This window comes from Siniperca chuatsi, linkage group LG20 (assembly GCF_020085105.1).
Source record: "Siniperca chuatsi isolate FFG_IHB_CAS linkage group LG20, ASM2008510v1, whole genome shotgun sequence".
NCBI classification, from domain to species: Eukaryota; Metazoa; Chordata; class Actinopteri; order Centrarchiformes; family Sinipercidae; genus Siniperca; species Siniperca chuatsi.
In genome coordinates this window covers 16,214,454-16,230,415 of record NC_058061.1, presented here as the reverse complement: position 1 = coordinate 16,230,415, position 15,962 = coordinate 16,214,454, and the positions used below count along the sequence as shown (strand labels likewise).

The 15,962-nt window shown below is 38.8% G+C and overlaps 3 protein-coding genes across 4 annotated transcripts; 1 reads left to right on the top strand and 2 right to left on the bottom strand.

The window, feature by feature from the left end:
* The first annotated feature begins 778 nt into the window (after nucleotides 1-778).
* Nucleotides 779-8,485, top strand: LOC122867758 (ras-related C3 botulinum toxin substrate 1-like). Of its 2 annotated transcripts, XM_044178941.1 has the most exons (6): nucleotides 790-1,158; nucleotides 4,130-4,201; nucleotides 4,460-4,577; nucleotides 5,103-5,165; nucleotides 6,002-6,161; nucleotides 6,947-8,485. In XM_044178941.1, exons 1-6 carry the CDS (start codon nucleotides 1,124-1,126, stop codon nucleotides 7,075-7,077), a joined length of 579 nt encoding a protein of 192 aa, XP_044034876.1. In that variant the 5' UTR covers nucleotides 790-1,123; the 3' UTR covers nucleotides 7,078-8,485. The 2 variants fall into 2 exon arrangements, with proteins under 2 accessions (XP_044034877.1, XP_044034876.1); XM_044178942.1 differs by lacking the exon at nucleotides 5,103-5,165 and having other exon boundaries at nucleotides 779-1,158.
* On the bottom strand, nucleotides 8,269-13,494 carry crym (crystallin, mu). Its single transcript, XM_044178940.1, has 8 exons — nucleotides 12,511-13,494; nucleotides 12,267-12,417; nucleotides 11,874-11,936; nucleotides 11,655-11,756; nucleotides 9,836-10,019; nucleotides 9,475-9,596; nucleotides 9,270-9,354; nucleotides 8,269-9,133 (listed from the first exon to the last, which is right to left on the bottom strand). Exons 1-8 carry the CDS (start codon nucleotides 12,675-12,677, stop codon nucleotides 9,060-9,062), a joined length of 948 nt encoding a protein of 315 aa, XP_044034875.1. The 5' UTR covers nucleotides 12,678-13,494; the 3' UTR covers nucleotides 8,269-9,059.
* Nucleotides 13,495-13,648: 154 nt separating this feature from the next.
* LOC122867761 (NHP2-like protein 1) lies at nucleotides 13,649-15,337 on the bottom strand. The gene is made up of 3 exons (XM_044178945.1): nucleotides 15,117-15,337; nucleotides 14,811-14,931; nucleotides 13,649-14,122 (listed from the first exon to the last, which is right to left on the bottom strand). Exons 1-3 carry the CDS (start codon nucleotides 15,117-15,119, stop codon nucleotides 13,860-13,862), a joined length of 387 nt encoding a protein of 128 aa, XP_044034880.1. The 5' UTR covers nucleotides 15,120-15,337; the 3' UTR covers nucleotides 13,649-13,859.
* Nucleotides 15,338-15,962: the final 625 nt, after the last annotated feature.

Below are 15,962 nucleotides of genomic sequence, written 5' to 3'. Positions count from 1 at the left end.
AATATGACCAGAAACCATGTTTGGTTGCAAGTAAAGGTAAACATACGGGCCAATAAAGTAAGTGCTTTGTTTTGTTGTTCACACTTCACACATTCAAACATTGCTGCTTTTCATTTTAATTAATTGTTGTAATTTATTTTTAATAATTTTGAATTTTGTACTATTGTTTGCACAAAACACGCATTGTGAAGGTGTCACTTTGGGCTCTGGGTCATTGTGATGGCATTTCTCACTATTTTCTGAATTTTTACAAACCAAACAATCAGTCGATTAATGGAGAAAATAATCAGCAGATTAATCCATATTGAAAATAATCATTAGTCGCAGTCTGATACAAAAAGGTTCAAAATCAGCTCCAAGTCAAACCACTACAACAGTGAAATCCTGCTTTCACGTTAATGCACGAGTAATAATAATCTCCTAATATACTATACAATAGTATAACAGTCACAGGGGACATTTTTCTGCATTGTGTACTTCTACTTTTAATACTGAGCATTACATTACAGTACATTTTCCACATTATACTTACAAACTTTTACTATTAATATACATATAACATTTTCAATGCAGGATTTTTACTTGTAACAGAGTATTTTTACATTGTGGTATTAGTACTTTTGCTTAAGTAAAGGATCTGAGTACTTCCTCCACCTCTGCTTTTACCTTTTATACTCTTAATTACACCTGACACTGGTTCTTCTGTTGAGGTGTTCACTACCGACTCTCAGTGGCATGTCCCTGTGAATATGACCAGTAGATGGCAGGGCTTGACTGTCCTGCGGTGACCGGATATGACTTGCAGGGATCTGGGAGCTGCAGCTTCCAAACTGTGGGCGTTTTTTTCCTCAATCTTGACTCCAGAGTGTTTTTTTCCCTGGGTGTTGCCTTCCTGGATTACAACTTTGGAGTTTCCCAGAGTGTTGCCGAGAAGGAGAGACAAGCCGGATAGTTTCTGTAACGACAACATTTTCAACTTTTTGGACCGCAATATAGGCCATCTCTCTTTCTTTACGTTGTAGTTTTCAAGCGACACAGGACTGGTTTATTTTAGCCGCCGTTAGCTAGCTAAGTTAAGATAACTGGGATCGAGCTGCTGTGCTGCTAGCGAGAGAGCCGTCCGATGCAGGCCATTAAGTGTGTGGTAGTGGGGGACGGGTGAGTTGTACTATATTTTCATCCTTACTTTTACCTCTAACATTTCCCAGTTTGACTCGTATGATAACGGTTGAAAGCGAACATAGTTGTTGTCGTTGACCCAGTTACCAACAGTTGGCTAGCGGCTAACAAGCCTCAGATAACATGCCAACTTGAGCGACAGCTGTTATTGTGCCTGCTCTCCAGTCCAGCTGGGTCAGACAGATTTATCTTCATGCTCCGGTTAGGTGTGACTGAATGGGTCACAGTATGTCATTTATTAGACTTGACGCAGGCTGCCATGTCGACAGCTAAGCTAGCTACTTGATAACTCGTCGTATAGAAGTTTTATAGAAGGTTGTTCGCTATCGAATTGATTTCCTAAATTTGTTGTGTACACTTTGTATGTTTTTCATTAACCATTCAGCCAGTTAAGGCCTTGGAACAACTTATTCATTTAATCTTTTATTGTACGGGATATCAGAATTACAACAAAGTCCCACCCCAACCCAATTTAACCCAGTGATTTTTAAAACTTTATATGTGTGTGTGTGCTGCAGGCCATTAAGTGTGTGTCTTCATAGAGAAGATCAGCTAATGTCTGAACTTGGTTGACCTCAAACCCTAATTTAAACATCTTAATACTGATTTTTTAATTGTATTTCTGATAGGACAGCAACATTTTCAGGTAGTAGTTTTAACCTCTGACAGTTCACAGTATTAATGGATGAGATTTAATCATGCCCTCTGGCATTTAATGTCTGCAGATAGATATTAGTACTCTTTGGGATTTATACCGGATCAGATTTAGTTAAGACTGTATGTCATTTTTCAGCTACACCCCTACCATTTTGTTGTTAGCTTTTTGTATCATCGCATGAAGAGAAACGGCATTCTAGGACAGCAGTACATTTAAAATAGTAGGTCAGTCTATTGACTGCTAGTCTAGGACATTGTTCTCTTAAAGTCATACTTGAAAAATATCGGACACAATAACAGAACCACCTGTACAATTTGAAATCCTGAATGAATGGCCCTACAATGAACATTAAACTTTAAATTCTAATGGTTTGTTGAGACTCTGTGAGGGAACTGTTTATTTATGTTAGTTATTTTTAAATTATTTTATTTTTGGTCAAAATTTTGCCTTCTCTTCTGATGTGTCATTGTTATTGTGTGCACATCCTGTATCTATTAATAGGTTGTAGATATATTTATTTGACAATAGTACTGCAAAAACTAGTCCTGACTTAAAAGTAAAATTTTCAGGGGAAAAAAGCGAAAAGCTTAATTCCATTAAAGGTGGGGTATGCGATTCTGGAGAAATCCAATACCGTGATATAGAGCGAACAACGACACATCAAGTAATAAAACTAAAGTTAGCTAGCTTGTGGGTTAGCAAACTGTCGCTACAGTTGCTGCTGCAAAGACCAGCCAGAGAGGACGAGATGGTTTCCCAAAGCCAGCACAGCAACTCCAGACAGCGATACTCACAACTCTCCTGCTACTATAGCTAACATCACAACAACAGCATATCTTGGCAAACTAGAAAGTAAGCTGAATGTCTGTGGGCAAGTCATTTAATGTTAGCTGACACACAAATCATGCCTGGAATAGTGTTGTGTTGCTCAGTCCGAGCCACTTTGTTTGTTTCCGATTTACAGAGCCAGGGCTGTGTACAAACACACACACTGAATGGACAGCTAGAGGACTGTGATTGCATACCCCACCTTTAATGACAGCTCTTTAAGTCTGTCAACACAGGTTAGACCGGGCTTGCTTGATTTGTTAACTTGTCAGGCAAGATAGGTTAAACACACTACATATACAGTGGTGTGAAAAAGGGTTTGCCCCCTTTGACTTTGACTGGGCCACTCCAAAGTCTTCATTTTGTTCTTCTTCAGCCATTCAGAGACCCCACAACAACATCCAAAAAACTGCAGGCCTCACTTGCCTCAGTTAAGATCAGTGTTCACGACTCCACCATAAGAAAGAGACTGGGCAAAAATGGCCTGCATGGCAGAGTTCCAAGACGAAAACCACTGCTGAGCAAAAAGAACATTAAGGCTCGTCTCATTTTTGCCCAAAAACATCTTGATGATCACCAAGACTTTTGGGAAAATACTCTGTGGACAGACGAGGCAAGTTGAACTTTTTGGAAGGTGTGTGTCCCATTACATCTGGCATAAAAGTAACACCGCATTTCAGAAAAAGAACATCATACCAACAGTAAAATATGGTGGTGGTAGTGTGATGGTCTGGGGTCTGCCATGCAGGCCATTTTTGCCCAGTCTCTTTCTTATGGTGGAGTCATGAACACTGACCTTAACTGAGACAAGTGAGGCCTGCAGTTGTTGTGGGGTCTCTGAATGGCTGAAGAAGAACAAAATGAAGACTTTGGAGTGGCCTAGTCAAAGTCCTGACCTGAATCCTATTGAGATGCTGTGGCATGACCTTAAAAAGGCAGTTCATGCTCGAAAACCCTCCAATGTGGCTGAATTACAACAATTCTGCAAAGATGAGTGGGCCAAAATTCCTCCACAGCGCTGTAAAAGACTCATTGCAAGTTATTGCAAACGCTTGATTGCAGTTGTTGCTGCTAAGGGTGGCCCAACCAGTTATTAGGTTTAGGGGGCAATCACTTTTTCACACAGGGCCATGTAGGTTTGGATTTTGTTTTCCCTTAATAATAACAACCTTCATTAAAAACTGCATTTTGTTTACTTTGACTAATATTTAAATTTGTTTGATGATCTGAAACATTTAAGTGTGACAAACATGCAAAAAAAATAAGAAATCAGGAAGGGGGCAAACACTTTTTCACACCACTGTATATATTGTAAAATTGACTTGTTGCCTTAATGTCACTGAAGAATATACTGTAATTAACAAAACTGTGAGAATAAACCAAGCAGCAATTTTCAGTTCTCATCATTGTATTTACCCTGTCAATCTTTCCTCCTCTCCTACCCTGCTCCCTTCCTAATCCTAGGGCTGTGGGCAAAACATGCCTGCTCATCAGCTACACTACCAATGCCTTCCCTGGAGAGTACATCCCCACAGTGTAAGTAACACACACAGACACACCTCTCATGAACAGTTGTGACATGGAGTTGGTCAGCAAATGGAAGTGTGGCAAGTTTTAGATGAAGAAGCTAGCCCACCATAACAGTCATATTTTGATGATATTTTGATTGGCAAATATGTTGAAAATGTATTAAAATCTATGCACAGCTTGATCTCTTCACTGTATTGTACATTACAATGTTGTACATTATAGTATGCTGAATTTTGAACCTAATCTCCATCTCCCTCCCTACAGCTTTGACAACTACTCTGCCAATGTGATGGTTGATGGGAAACCAGTGAACCTGGGCCTGTGGGATACAGCAGGACAGGAGGACTATGACAGGCTCAGGCCTCTGTCCTACCCACAGACAGTACGTATATATGTATACATTCATACGCAATAGTGACAACTGCTTGTCTCAGACCATTGCCGTACACAGAGTAGTAGCAGCCAGACTGTGTTAGCATGAACACTGTTTTCACTTTGCCAGCATTGATTTGAGTTATTCACTGGCCTGTAATACATAAGAATCTTTGCACTCAGCAGAGTAGAGCCTTGTATCCACAGTACCTTTACACTGTCTGGAGGACGGCTTGAGTGTAAGTGAAAGGGAGCTCTTGTTTGCACTCTTTGTCCTTAAAACAAACTGGCCTCTGTGCCAAATACTCACAGGGAGCTGAAAGTGGGAGTCTGTTTGTATTTAACCTACAGATTCCAGATTTGTCTAGCTTTGTGAACCCTCATATCAGAACATTTGGAGTCTATTAAGTCAATATTGTATGCTATCTGTTTATCTTCAGCATCATAGTGTTGATTAATTTTAATGTTAGGTTGTGGTTATTCTTGTCACAGTTATAACAGAAACATATTGACGTTTGTTATTTTCCCTCCTCAGGATGTGTTCCTGATTTGCTTTTCACTAGTCAGTCCAGCCTCCTTTGAAAACGTCCGTGCCAAGGTGAGAAAAACCTGCACTTTATCTCTGCAGTTTGTTACCTCTGCCAGTAATGGTAATATTAGGTTTAACTGTTTTCCATGAACTTTCATGGTCAGATCAGCTTGGATGGAGGAATAATTTATTCGATTTTTGACCGAGAGCCAGATCTGGGATTTCAGCCATTAGACTGTTACTATTTTCGACACAACTCTAAAACTAACAGAGACAGAAACTTGATTTCAAATCCTAAAGGAATGCGAGGAGTTTAAAAACTGAAAAATTAACCCCTTTCTCCCTAATTACACAATTATTCACAGAACTTTTTAGTTCTAGTCATAATCTCATGGTCCCCAAATGTATAAATATATCAAGATAAAAATGCTGAATTTAATGAAAATATGCATTACATTATGCACAAGACATCCAAAACTGTCAGTTTGATGTAATGTAATGGCAAAAGTTAATGTTGGTCACCTGCATATACACCTTGGCCCTTTGTTTACAAAAATTCTGATTTGTCTTACAGCATATGGGGCATTGATTTGCTTTATGGAAATGTATGATTTTCTTTTCTCATTTTAAAGCTACCTCAGACGTAATAGTTAAATTAAAGAGGATTATTTGGGGTTCAGTCGATGAAGTAACAGGAATAAATGTCATACATTGTAACAGAAGCACTGAGAATTGAAGTTTGTGTCCTCTTCTTGCCCCCCGAGTTCCTCAAAGGTCACATCATGTTGAATTTGGATAAGAACCAGGAAATTCTTTTAGCAACCTACTCATATTCCACACTGTCTGCCACACTGTCCATCTGCATCCCTCAAACTCTGACTCTGTCCTCTTCTCTCCTCCCCTAGTGGTACCCTGAGGTGAGACACCACTGCCCCAACACGCCCATCATCCTGGTGGGCACCAAGCTGGACCTGAGAGACGACAAGGACACTATCGAAAAACTCAAGGAAAAGAAACTCTCCCCCATTATCTACCCCCAGGGCTTGGCCATGGCTAAAGAAATAAGTCAGTTGGAAAACCATGCATCAAATGTTTAAATAATATTATATGTCTGTTAAGGTTTTAATTTGGAAGAACCTTTTCCAGGGAGTAGTGTTTCTGGTAGCTCTCTAAACCCATAAAGTTTTGTTAAAAAGAGGCCACAGTTTCACGGTCACATTTTTATAATTACAACATCATGCAATTTTAATTAGTTGCATACACTTCTGTTGGTACTCAATTTTCATATAAAATCTATTGCAGGGTATCTGCAGATCCTTACCCCTTAGATAATTTGAAAAAGTGTTAAAGTTTTATTTTGATTAACTGCAAAATTAGATGGTGACATTTGCACTTAACATTTTGCAATATATCCAGAGTTGAAGGCAAATGCCATTAATTGTGTGAACCTGTGACCTGTGATTAATAATCCTAAATTTTATTTCCTAATATTGTATTGCATATTATTTTAATATCAGTTGTTGCATTTGACAGATGGTTGCATGATGTTCTGTGTAACTGAAAGATGTTGAACATGATGTTCCTAAAGACACCATTTTCTTGTTATATACTGATGATTTATAGTTTAAGAACGGTCTGTTGGAAAAGGTGGTTTTGAAAGCATTTTGCACCCTGTGTAGTCTGTGTGTGGAAAGATTTTGTTTGGGATTTTAAAGTGTACAGTCATACCCGTCTTACTCAAGTTTTAAAATGTTTTTTTGGACTGTATTATTATGCCATGGACACAAAAACAAGCTGGTTTGCTGACGTGTTTCTTTGCTTTTTCCGTTTTCCTCTCCCCTGCCCACCAGGTTCAGTGAAGTATCTGGAGTGCTCAGCTTTGACGCAGCGCGGCCTTAAGACAGTGTTTGATGAAGCCATCCGGGCGGTCCTTTGCCCCCCACCCATCAAGGAGAGGAAGAGGAAGTGCAGAATATTTTAATGGAGAACCACAGGGAGCAGAAAATACGGTTGCAGTCAGAACTCGCCCTACTCAAGAGGGAAGACGATGATGGCTGGGTTCCCCAAATATCTATTCACCCCCTGTGTCCTTGTTTACATAGAAGCTCTGGTAGACCAGACATCCATCTGAAAGAACTTCACAGATTCAAGCAGTGCTGAAGGATTTCTGTCAGATCTGGTTACTTACATATGTTTAGTCCTTTCAAATTGACAGTAAAGGAAGTGACTTTGGCCTTGGGGAATGTGAGGGTGGGGGATTGGATTTGGGGTTGATTTAAGGAGAAAGAGGGAGAATTTTACAAAAAACATTGTCATTTTTCTCAGTCATTGTGAAAAAACACTACTTGAATGTGATTTTTAACATGAAATGACCGTAGATTTAACTCCGTAAGAGAAGGAGGTCCTGCACTGCACTATTTCCCCTACACACTAAGAGATTCCTGCTGCCTTGATGAAATTTTACTTTAAACATTTAAAAATGTTTTTTAGGAGCTCTAATATCTCCTTTTTTCATTGTCTCCTGTCAGCTGTGGTTGACAGACCGTTTTGTTTACATGTGTCATCTGACTAGACTGAGTGTTGCCAAAAATCAGTCAACTGTCTTTTCACTTTGTAGTCACTCCATGAACACTACAATTCCTTTTAATTTTGTTTTGATGTGTACAAGATACCGTCATGCAGTCATGTAGAAACACTTTAACCCTTAAATGATATAACCATTGTTGTAGCAGCTGCTAAGATAGTAATATTTACTCTCTACAGTTAACAAGCTTTTAAAACAGTCCGCTAGATATTTAACAAGTAATTATCTTGTTTTGTTCCTAAAAGCTTTCTAGATGAATCCATTGCTCTCTGTACACAGTATTTTATGACTAATTGTCGAGCATGTGAAGGTGCAGTGCAGCCAGTGTTGTGCTGGTTCATTCTGTAAAGTTTATATCATCATTTGAAGTTTTCACTAAATTCTTGCTCAGAAAGTGCTTTGGATATTCAGGCTTTTTTCTCAGTATATGATGTTCATATTGCTATTATGATGGTATGTAACGATGTCATTTTGACCCCATCTATTAGTGTTTTATGAAGTGTCTGTGAGCCAGTGTATTAGTACTCAAAGGTTGCAACTGATTTTAATGTCTTTGTTGTACAGGAGAAACCTTGTCACATTGAGCAGTGACTATTCAGCAAATGCATTTTATTTTTAAATGAGCAATGATCAATTGCATGGGTGCTCTGGAGAGCCATTGTAAATCTGGACTCATTTTTGATCAGTGTTTCAATGGCGCAAAGGAAGTGTACATTTGGATTGACTCTTGCTAAATGTGGTTTCATTTTCACATAGCAATATGCTGATTTTTTTTTTTTTTAAGCAAATAAATTCATTGAAAATGCTCTGTTGTATTCTACATCTTCTGTCCAAATAGTTCGGGGAAATAATGTAAGACTGCAACTAATGATCCCCCCCATTTTTGTTTAGTCTATAAAATGTCAGTACTTGTTTTCATCTGGCCAACAGTCTAAAATGCTGTAAGAATTGATTTACAATCATAAAAAAGAGAAAAGAAGCAAATCTGCACATTTGAGAAACTGAAACCAGCGAATGCTTGGAATTTTTAGCTATGCTAGCGATGTGGCTCTCTGGATGGCAGTATCAGTCTAAAATACTAAATTAAGACAGTGAACATTGTAAGCATACCAGCTAAACATCAGCATGTTACCATTAATATCAGTGAGCATGTTAGCATGCTAGCATACTAAAGATGGTGAACATGGTAAACATTACACCATTATAAACATCAGCGTGTTAGCATAGATAGCAAGATAGGTATACATATTTTTGGCAGGTTTATCAGGATATACAGCAGTGGCTTTGTTTTCAGGATGGATAAACTGAAGTAAAATCCATTTAAACTTTATCAGCATAAAGGTCAAACAGAGAGGTCAGGACTGAAATACATGGCAACTTCATGGTTGGCTGGCTTTGGCTTTCCATTGGTCAAATACCAGCTCAGCAGACACTGCATCTTCAACACCCATTCCTGTTATTGTAAAACAACAAAACACGTCATGGTTACACTGAGTACCATGAAAAAAAGACTCCTTATTGTAATGTACTGGAAAAATAAAGTACTTTTCACATGATAATGGACTAGGCCTACATCAGGCAGGGCTTACCAAGGGATTTGAACACAGTTGTCTTCTCTCTGTGGGCAGGTTTTGTCCCATTAATAACATCTCCAAGCTCTGCAAACACCTCAGCCTGAAAACAAGATCCACAATCATATTTCTTCCCCACCCCCACATATTCTGCAAAGGGAGCCAATAACACACACCTCAGTTATCTTATCGAGGCAGTTAGAAAGCACAATGACGGACTGACCCCAGAGAGGATGATGTCACCGGACTCAGACATTGCTCCCTCCCTGCTGTCAGTGTACACCACCGCTTCCTTCATCAACACGTCATCCAGCTCCCGCCAGTTTGGCCTGCACGCTCCCACCGCTGCTCAGCAACAGCAGAGAAACACGCATTTTATTTTCGGAGTAACATAATTCACATCAACATCGTCATTTTTTTTTTCTACTGCAACAGCATTGATAATGATAGAAATTCCTCCAAATGATTTACCCATTTATTTTTAAAGATGCTCCCTAAATTCTGGCATATTTGCAGGATGCAGATGTAAAAATCTCACCTATTTCCTCTTTAATTTTGCTTGTGTGTTAATTATTTCTTCTCACCTGCCACATGGGCTCCTGGTTTGACCCACTGACCTAAGAGCACTGGCTCTGTACACCTGGTTACTGTCACTATGGCGTCTGCTCCCTTCACCGCCTCCTCCACCGAGAGACATATAGTCACCGGACCACTGACAGAGTGGCAAAACCTCTCTGCTCTCTGTCTTGTGTGGCTCCACACACGCACCTGTGGTCAAGATCCAGGGGAAGTATGACAGATTGTGAAAGACCAAACATTATAATTATATCAAACAATCACTAAACTAATTTCAACATTAATCAGTGAGAAAGTCAAGATTTAAGACAGAATTGTGAGCATGATAAGCCTACACAGTGAGTGGTATCACTTGATTTAAGTGTCTTGAAAGTTTGTTCAAAGTTTTTTGAATTTCCTGTTGGTTATAGGGATAGTTTGACATTTTGGGAAATACACTTACTTGCTTTCTCGCCCAGAGTTAGATGAGAAAACCCATACCAGTCTCATGTCTGTATCCAAAATATGAAGCCACAGCCAGCAGCTGGTTAGCTTAACTTAGCGACTGGAGACAAGGGGAAACAACTAGCCTGGCTCTGTCCAAAGGTACAGGTTAAATAGCTCATTAATTGACACTTATATTTTGTTTCTTTAATCTGTTCAAAAAAAATGAAGGAGCTGTAGGACATTTTACTGACATCTGGCCTATTGTGGAACTGATTTTTGGCATTCGTTTTTTTTTTTTTTTTTTTACTTCCTGGAGTTTGGGAGTGTTTTCCATTGTTTCCAGTCTTTATGCTAAGCTAAGCTAAGGCGCTGCTGGCGGTAGCTGCATATTTACCGTACAGATTTGAGAATGGTATCAATCTTCTCATTTAACTCTGGGAAAGAAAGCCCATATATCCCAAAATGTTAAACTATAGACTACCGTTAAGGTGAATTAAGCAAAAGTAGGCCTTCATAAAGTAGGAAAGTTTAAGGTATTTGTGTTGTCCCACTTTGTCGGTCCCATGTAAATAACATTTTGTGCATATAGTTACAGCCTAGATCCTTTAGGTTCCTTTGGGTAACAATTATATGTTGGGAATCACAAACAAGAAAATAGTAACCCACTTGTGCTTATCAAACATACATCTCATTCCCCTAAACTGATAATAAAAATAATAATAATACAATTTTATTTATAGAGCACTTATCAAAAGAAAGTACAAAGTGCTTCACAACAAGAGAAATAAATTACCACAGTGAATGATGAAATATAAAGAAATAAAATACATAAAATACACAAAAGCAATAAAATAAACTATATAAGTCAGTTCAGGTAAAATCAGGATATGCTTTCCGATAAAAATGTGTTTTGAGAAGAGACTTAAACGAAGACACTGACTCAGACAACCTAATTTCTTCAGGCAAGTAGTTCCAGAGCCTCGGGGACCTTAGTTTTCATCCTGGACCCAGGAAAAGACAGAAAACCCCTGCCTGAAGATCTCAAACTGCGTGAAGGTTCATAAGGGATTACAAGGTCTAAAATATAGTCTGGAGCCAGGCCATGAAGAGCCTTAAAAGTAATCAACAAGATCTTAAAATCAATCCTAGAACAAACAGGGAGAAAAGAAGCTGAAACAGGTGTGATGTGGTCGTACCTCTTGGTCCTGGTTAAAAGCCTAGCAGCTGAGTTCTGTACAGTCTGCAGTCGTGTCAAAGTTTTTTGATTAAGACAAGTGAACAGACTGTTAAAATAATCGAGGTGTGAGGAGATAAAAGCATGTACAACAGTTTCTGCATCACTGATAGGCTTCTGTTCAGACTTGCTATTCAGACATTTACATGACAGTTTTGTAATTGTACCTCTTTAAATGAAAACATTTCTGTGAAGACATTGTAATGACTCAGGGCCTGTTTGCCGGTCCCCAAGATGGCCAGCACCTCTGCTTCAGGACGCATCAGCAGCTGCGTGACAAAAACACACCGGGACAGGCCCAAGAGTGTCAAAATTAGAACAAGAGTGCATAATTAGAGAACAGGGAGTGTGAATAGATGTTTTTTTTTAAAAAAAAAGGAAAGTACCTTAGCAGAGATGGCCGAGGCTGCAGCTGTCCTCATGCCTGTGATGACCTCTCCGTCCATGACCTGTGTGACACACACAGAATGAACTCACATTTTTGTTTGGGTATTTATTCTATTTTGATGTGAAATTAACTTTATTTTTCGGGATTAGTATTCTGTATGTCCATTTTAAATGGATCATTCTGGGCTCACAACTAGTATCCAATCACAATGACGCATCTAAATTACGAGTCCTAGCCAATCACAGCGCAGTAGGGCGGGAAAAGTAAGGGAAAGAAATAACACGGTTGGCAACATGTCATATACAGTTGACGGTCATGACTGGAATTGGTTGTTTTTATGTAGAGTTACTAAAGCTAATATTGCAGTATTTTAATGAGTCATTTTACTCACAGCCTTTACATTCCCATACTCTGGGTCGAGCAGCACCACTGTGGCTTGAGTGGCTGGCAAAGTTGAACCATCCGCCCTCTTGTAGAAACACAGAAGTTTTGTGCACAGGACTCCGTCATTCTCCATGTATGTAGGCATCAATCCCAGGAAGCTGCGAAAGTGAACGAGCGCCAGCCAGCAAAAGCAACAGATTGTTAATGTTTCAAGAGTTAAAAGTACACTTGGAAGTACAGAACAAGCCTACCCGTTGTGTTTCTGCAGGGGCAGTGTGGAGCGCACAGGCTGGATCACCTCTGCGCTGTCTCGTCTCGAGAATTTCCCCAAAGCCTCCTCTAAACGCGGGATCAGCTCTCTGTAACACAGCAGGCGCTCAACTTCACGCTCCAATATGATAACAGGAGGCTCAGCCATGATTTCTGCTTCTGAGATTCAGATGTGTGTTTGGGTCAAAGTTCGAGCCGGTGAGATACATTCAAGAGCTGCAAGAAATTGTCACACCACACTGGAAAACTACTAGGAAGTAAGCACAGAAGTATTCCAAACTATTTACTTTAAACTTTACTTTACTCCCCACGTTATGCTACTTTATATTCGACCACATTTAACTGATATAGTTACTTTACAGATTTGACATAAAAACACATACGCTTATAAAATATAATGCAGTGCTAAAGATTAAACCAGCTGTTCCTAACACTTTTAGCTTGTGGACATTAACAATCTAATAATGTGAGTCACATACTTTTCATACTTTAAGTACATTTTGCTTCTGTACATTTGCTTAAGTAGAATTTTTAATGAAGGGCTTTTACTTGCAATTGAGTATTTTTACATTGCTGTATTGGTTATTTTACTAAAGAATCTGAGTACTTTTCTCACCACTGATGTAGGCCTATCGCTTCATTATTATTAATGAAGTATTAATATAGTAGCTTAAATCTTTTTCTAATAACAGGGTAACTTAATTCTTTACAATAAACTTAATATTTCAGTTGCATGCTGCAGTCTGCTTTGTTCTTATTACATATATTAGACTATATAAATATTGGATAAAAAAAATTGGTGAGGCAATGTAAGGCTGTTTGCTAATGACAAACATATGACATTTCATCTAAAAAGGGCAGTATCTCTCACCACAAATCAGGTTAGAAGTTTGTATATGGTGGCACAACCTCCAGGTGAAATTAGTTGCTGTTTTATTTGGCCGCAATGAAAACATGCCAACTATCTCCACAGCACATCGCCCAACTTAAGGCTGAAATTCATACTTCTTCCTAAATTTATCAATTCTAATATTAATTACAAATGCCTTTAGACACATCTGATATTGTTAAAGGTTAACTAAACAATCTGAATGAAAACAAAATGAACAAAACAACAGGTTTAAATAAAAAAATGTTTAATTATGAATCAGGTGATGCCATGACACACCAATACACTGAAATGGACGCACTGTCCTAAAAAGAAAAGAAATTGAAACATCATGCTGTTTTTTTTAATAAAACAGGAGACAAGATTATTTTCAATCTGGAATTTGTCTCCTTTTTTTCAAGGAGACTTTTGTCAGTGCAAAAAAACCCAAAAAAAAACAATTCACACAAGAAGTCTCTCAATAGCCATTTGAACAGACTGAATCTGCGGTTTGAGCTGAGACCCCTCCTTTATGGTGACTGAGGTAGCGATGACGGGGCGTGACACCCCACAGGCCCGCCCCAGGGCCTGCTTGGACCGGACGAACACGTACGGGACGTTCTTGTCCTCACAGAGCAGTGGCAGGTGGAGGATAATCTCCAGTGGTTCAGCATCAGCAGCCATCACAATAAACTCAGCGATGCCTCTGTTCAGGGTTTTAGTGGCTGGGGAAGAAGTAGATCACAGTTACTGCTATGTATTTTATGTCATCACTATTACATCATTACTTTAATACCCGTTTTGGCAGCCTACTGGTTTTAGAACTGATTCTGGGATGCAACACCACCTCACTGTACTCTGTCTCTGATTAGTGAAACAACACCCCTCTAGCAACGAGAGTCGTCGGGACCTTACATAAATATAGTAGGCCCATATAGTGATCCATTAAAACATTGTTACTCTTTATTTGGTTTGGTTTTATCTAACCAACTAAATATTTCATCTGATATCATGTGATTAAAAACAAGCAGTACATCCTCATATTTGAGAAGCAGCACCAGCAAATATTTGGCATGTTTGCTTGAAAAAACAAAAATGACTGAAAGATTAATGGATAGGATTAAAATAGTTGGCGATTCATTTTATGTCCTTCAACTAATTGATTAATTGACTAATCGTTGCAGCTCTACAATGATGAAAGTGATTTGTTAAAGACCTGCAGTGAAGTTAGTTTTCCAGGTTAGGATCTTTAAATGCACATATTCGAGACGCACAAACCCAGCTGTGTTTGTGTTAACCGTATAAGACCACGTTTCACGGACTACTCTGGTGTTACATTTTCTCTAAAAGTGGCGGACAATCAAATTACCGGTACATTAGTACATTCTAGTCCCAAAACGTATGTTCCCTCACCTTCGTTGGCTCCCTTCCTCAGCTGTTTGTAGTTTGAGGCTTGCTGCACCAGGTCCAGGATGGTTTTGGTGAGCGTGGCGTCGGCTAATGGGTAGGCCTTTGGGTTCACTTGAGCTTCAGTCTGGTCACGGAACATAAAACAAAATAAAAAAAAACACATTAACCACGGGAAAGCAGTCACGTTACATGAAGTGAACGAACACGATGGTGTCAGTGAGTAAGTTCGCCCTACAGCCCAGATGCTTTAGCTTGCTAATAGTTAGCTAGTCTGTTAGCTTGTTAGTTCACTCAGAACACAACACTCACCATTGTGAATAGTTTTTTTTCTGGTATTCCGGCCCTCTCGGCGAAATGCTTCACGGAGGACTATTTTCTTTCACCTGGGTTAGAAAGGGCAACAAGACGCAATATGTGTTTTATGTAAGTAGTAATAGTTTTGCAGCGCTACGAACTCTCTAAGCTCTGTCGCATTCACCAACTCCAAACGTTCACCGCACGTGTGGGGTGACGCACATGCGCACTGGGGACACCAGCTAAAAACGACAGGAAATGCCTGCTTTTTTTTTTTTTTTTTTTCCTCAATCACAATACATACAATTTTAACTTCTACTTTACTGTATTTGACAGGCCTATGTGAATTTGGGTATTTATTGTTACTTAATATTTACTTTAATTTTGTATTTGTATTCTGTTTTGTTTTCTCGCATTTTTACTCCCGGTATTTTTTTATATATCCTTATGTATTTACTGACCCACGCAGAAAAATCCTTTTGTGTTATAAATCATGAATGTTATAATGTTGTTAATTTATTTATTTTTCCCAATAAAAACAAAACAGTCCTGAGAACAGAATGTAAGGGTGGTTAAACAGCACACAGAAGAAATGGTATGTTAACATAAACAAATGCAAAAAATGATAAAATAGTAGTTAGAGTAAAACAACAGAGGGCAATTAAAGAAATTAAAAGGAATATACTCATTTACAGTCAGATGCGGCACAGTTTCGGGCTATGCAGTACAGAAAGACAGAATATATTTAAATCATTCTTGAATTTTCTGAGAATGTGTGTTACAAGGTAAAAAATGCGTATAGCTTTGAAGGACACTTCTTTTTTCTTATTTGTAATGAGGTTTTTGTGAGGCAATAGCCAA

Coding starts and splice junctions, on each gene's coding strand:
- LOC122867758 (XM_044178941.1), top strand. CDS start 1,124: ATGCAGGCCATTAAGTGTGTGGTAGTGGGGGACGG. Junction 4,578..5,102: donor CTCTGTCCTACCCACAGACA/GTACGTATATAT, acceptor TTCCCTCCTCAG/GATGTGTTCCTGATTTGCTT. Junction 5,166..6,001: donor TTGAAAACGTCCGTGCCAAG/GTGAGAAAAACC, acceptor CTCCTCCCCTAG/TGGTACCCTGAGGTGAGACA.
- crym (XM_044178940.1), bottom strand. CDS start 12,677: ATGGCTGAGCCTCCTGTTATCATATTGGAGCGTGAAGTTGAGCGCCTG. Junction 11,937..12,266: donor AGTATGGGAATGTAAAGGCT/GTGAGTAAAATG, acceptor TGTGTCACACAG/GTCATGGACGGAGAGGTCAT. Junction 9,355..9,474: donor GTGACATCATCCTCTCTGGG/GTCAGTCCGTCA, acceptor TCTTGTTTTCAG/GCTGAGGTGTTTGCAGAGCT.
- LOC122867761 (XM_044178945.1), bottom strand. Junction 14,123..14,810: donor GAGGAAGGGAGCCAACGAAG/GTGAGGGAACAT, acceptor CTTCTTCCCCAG/CCACTAAAACCCTGAACAGA.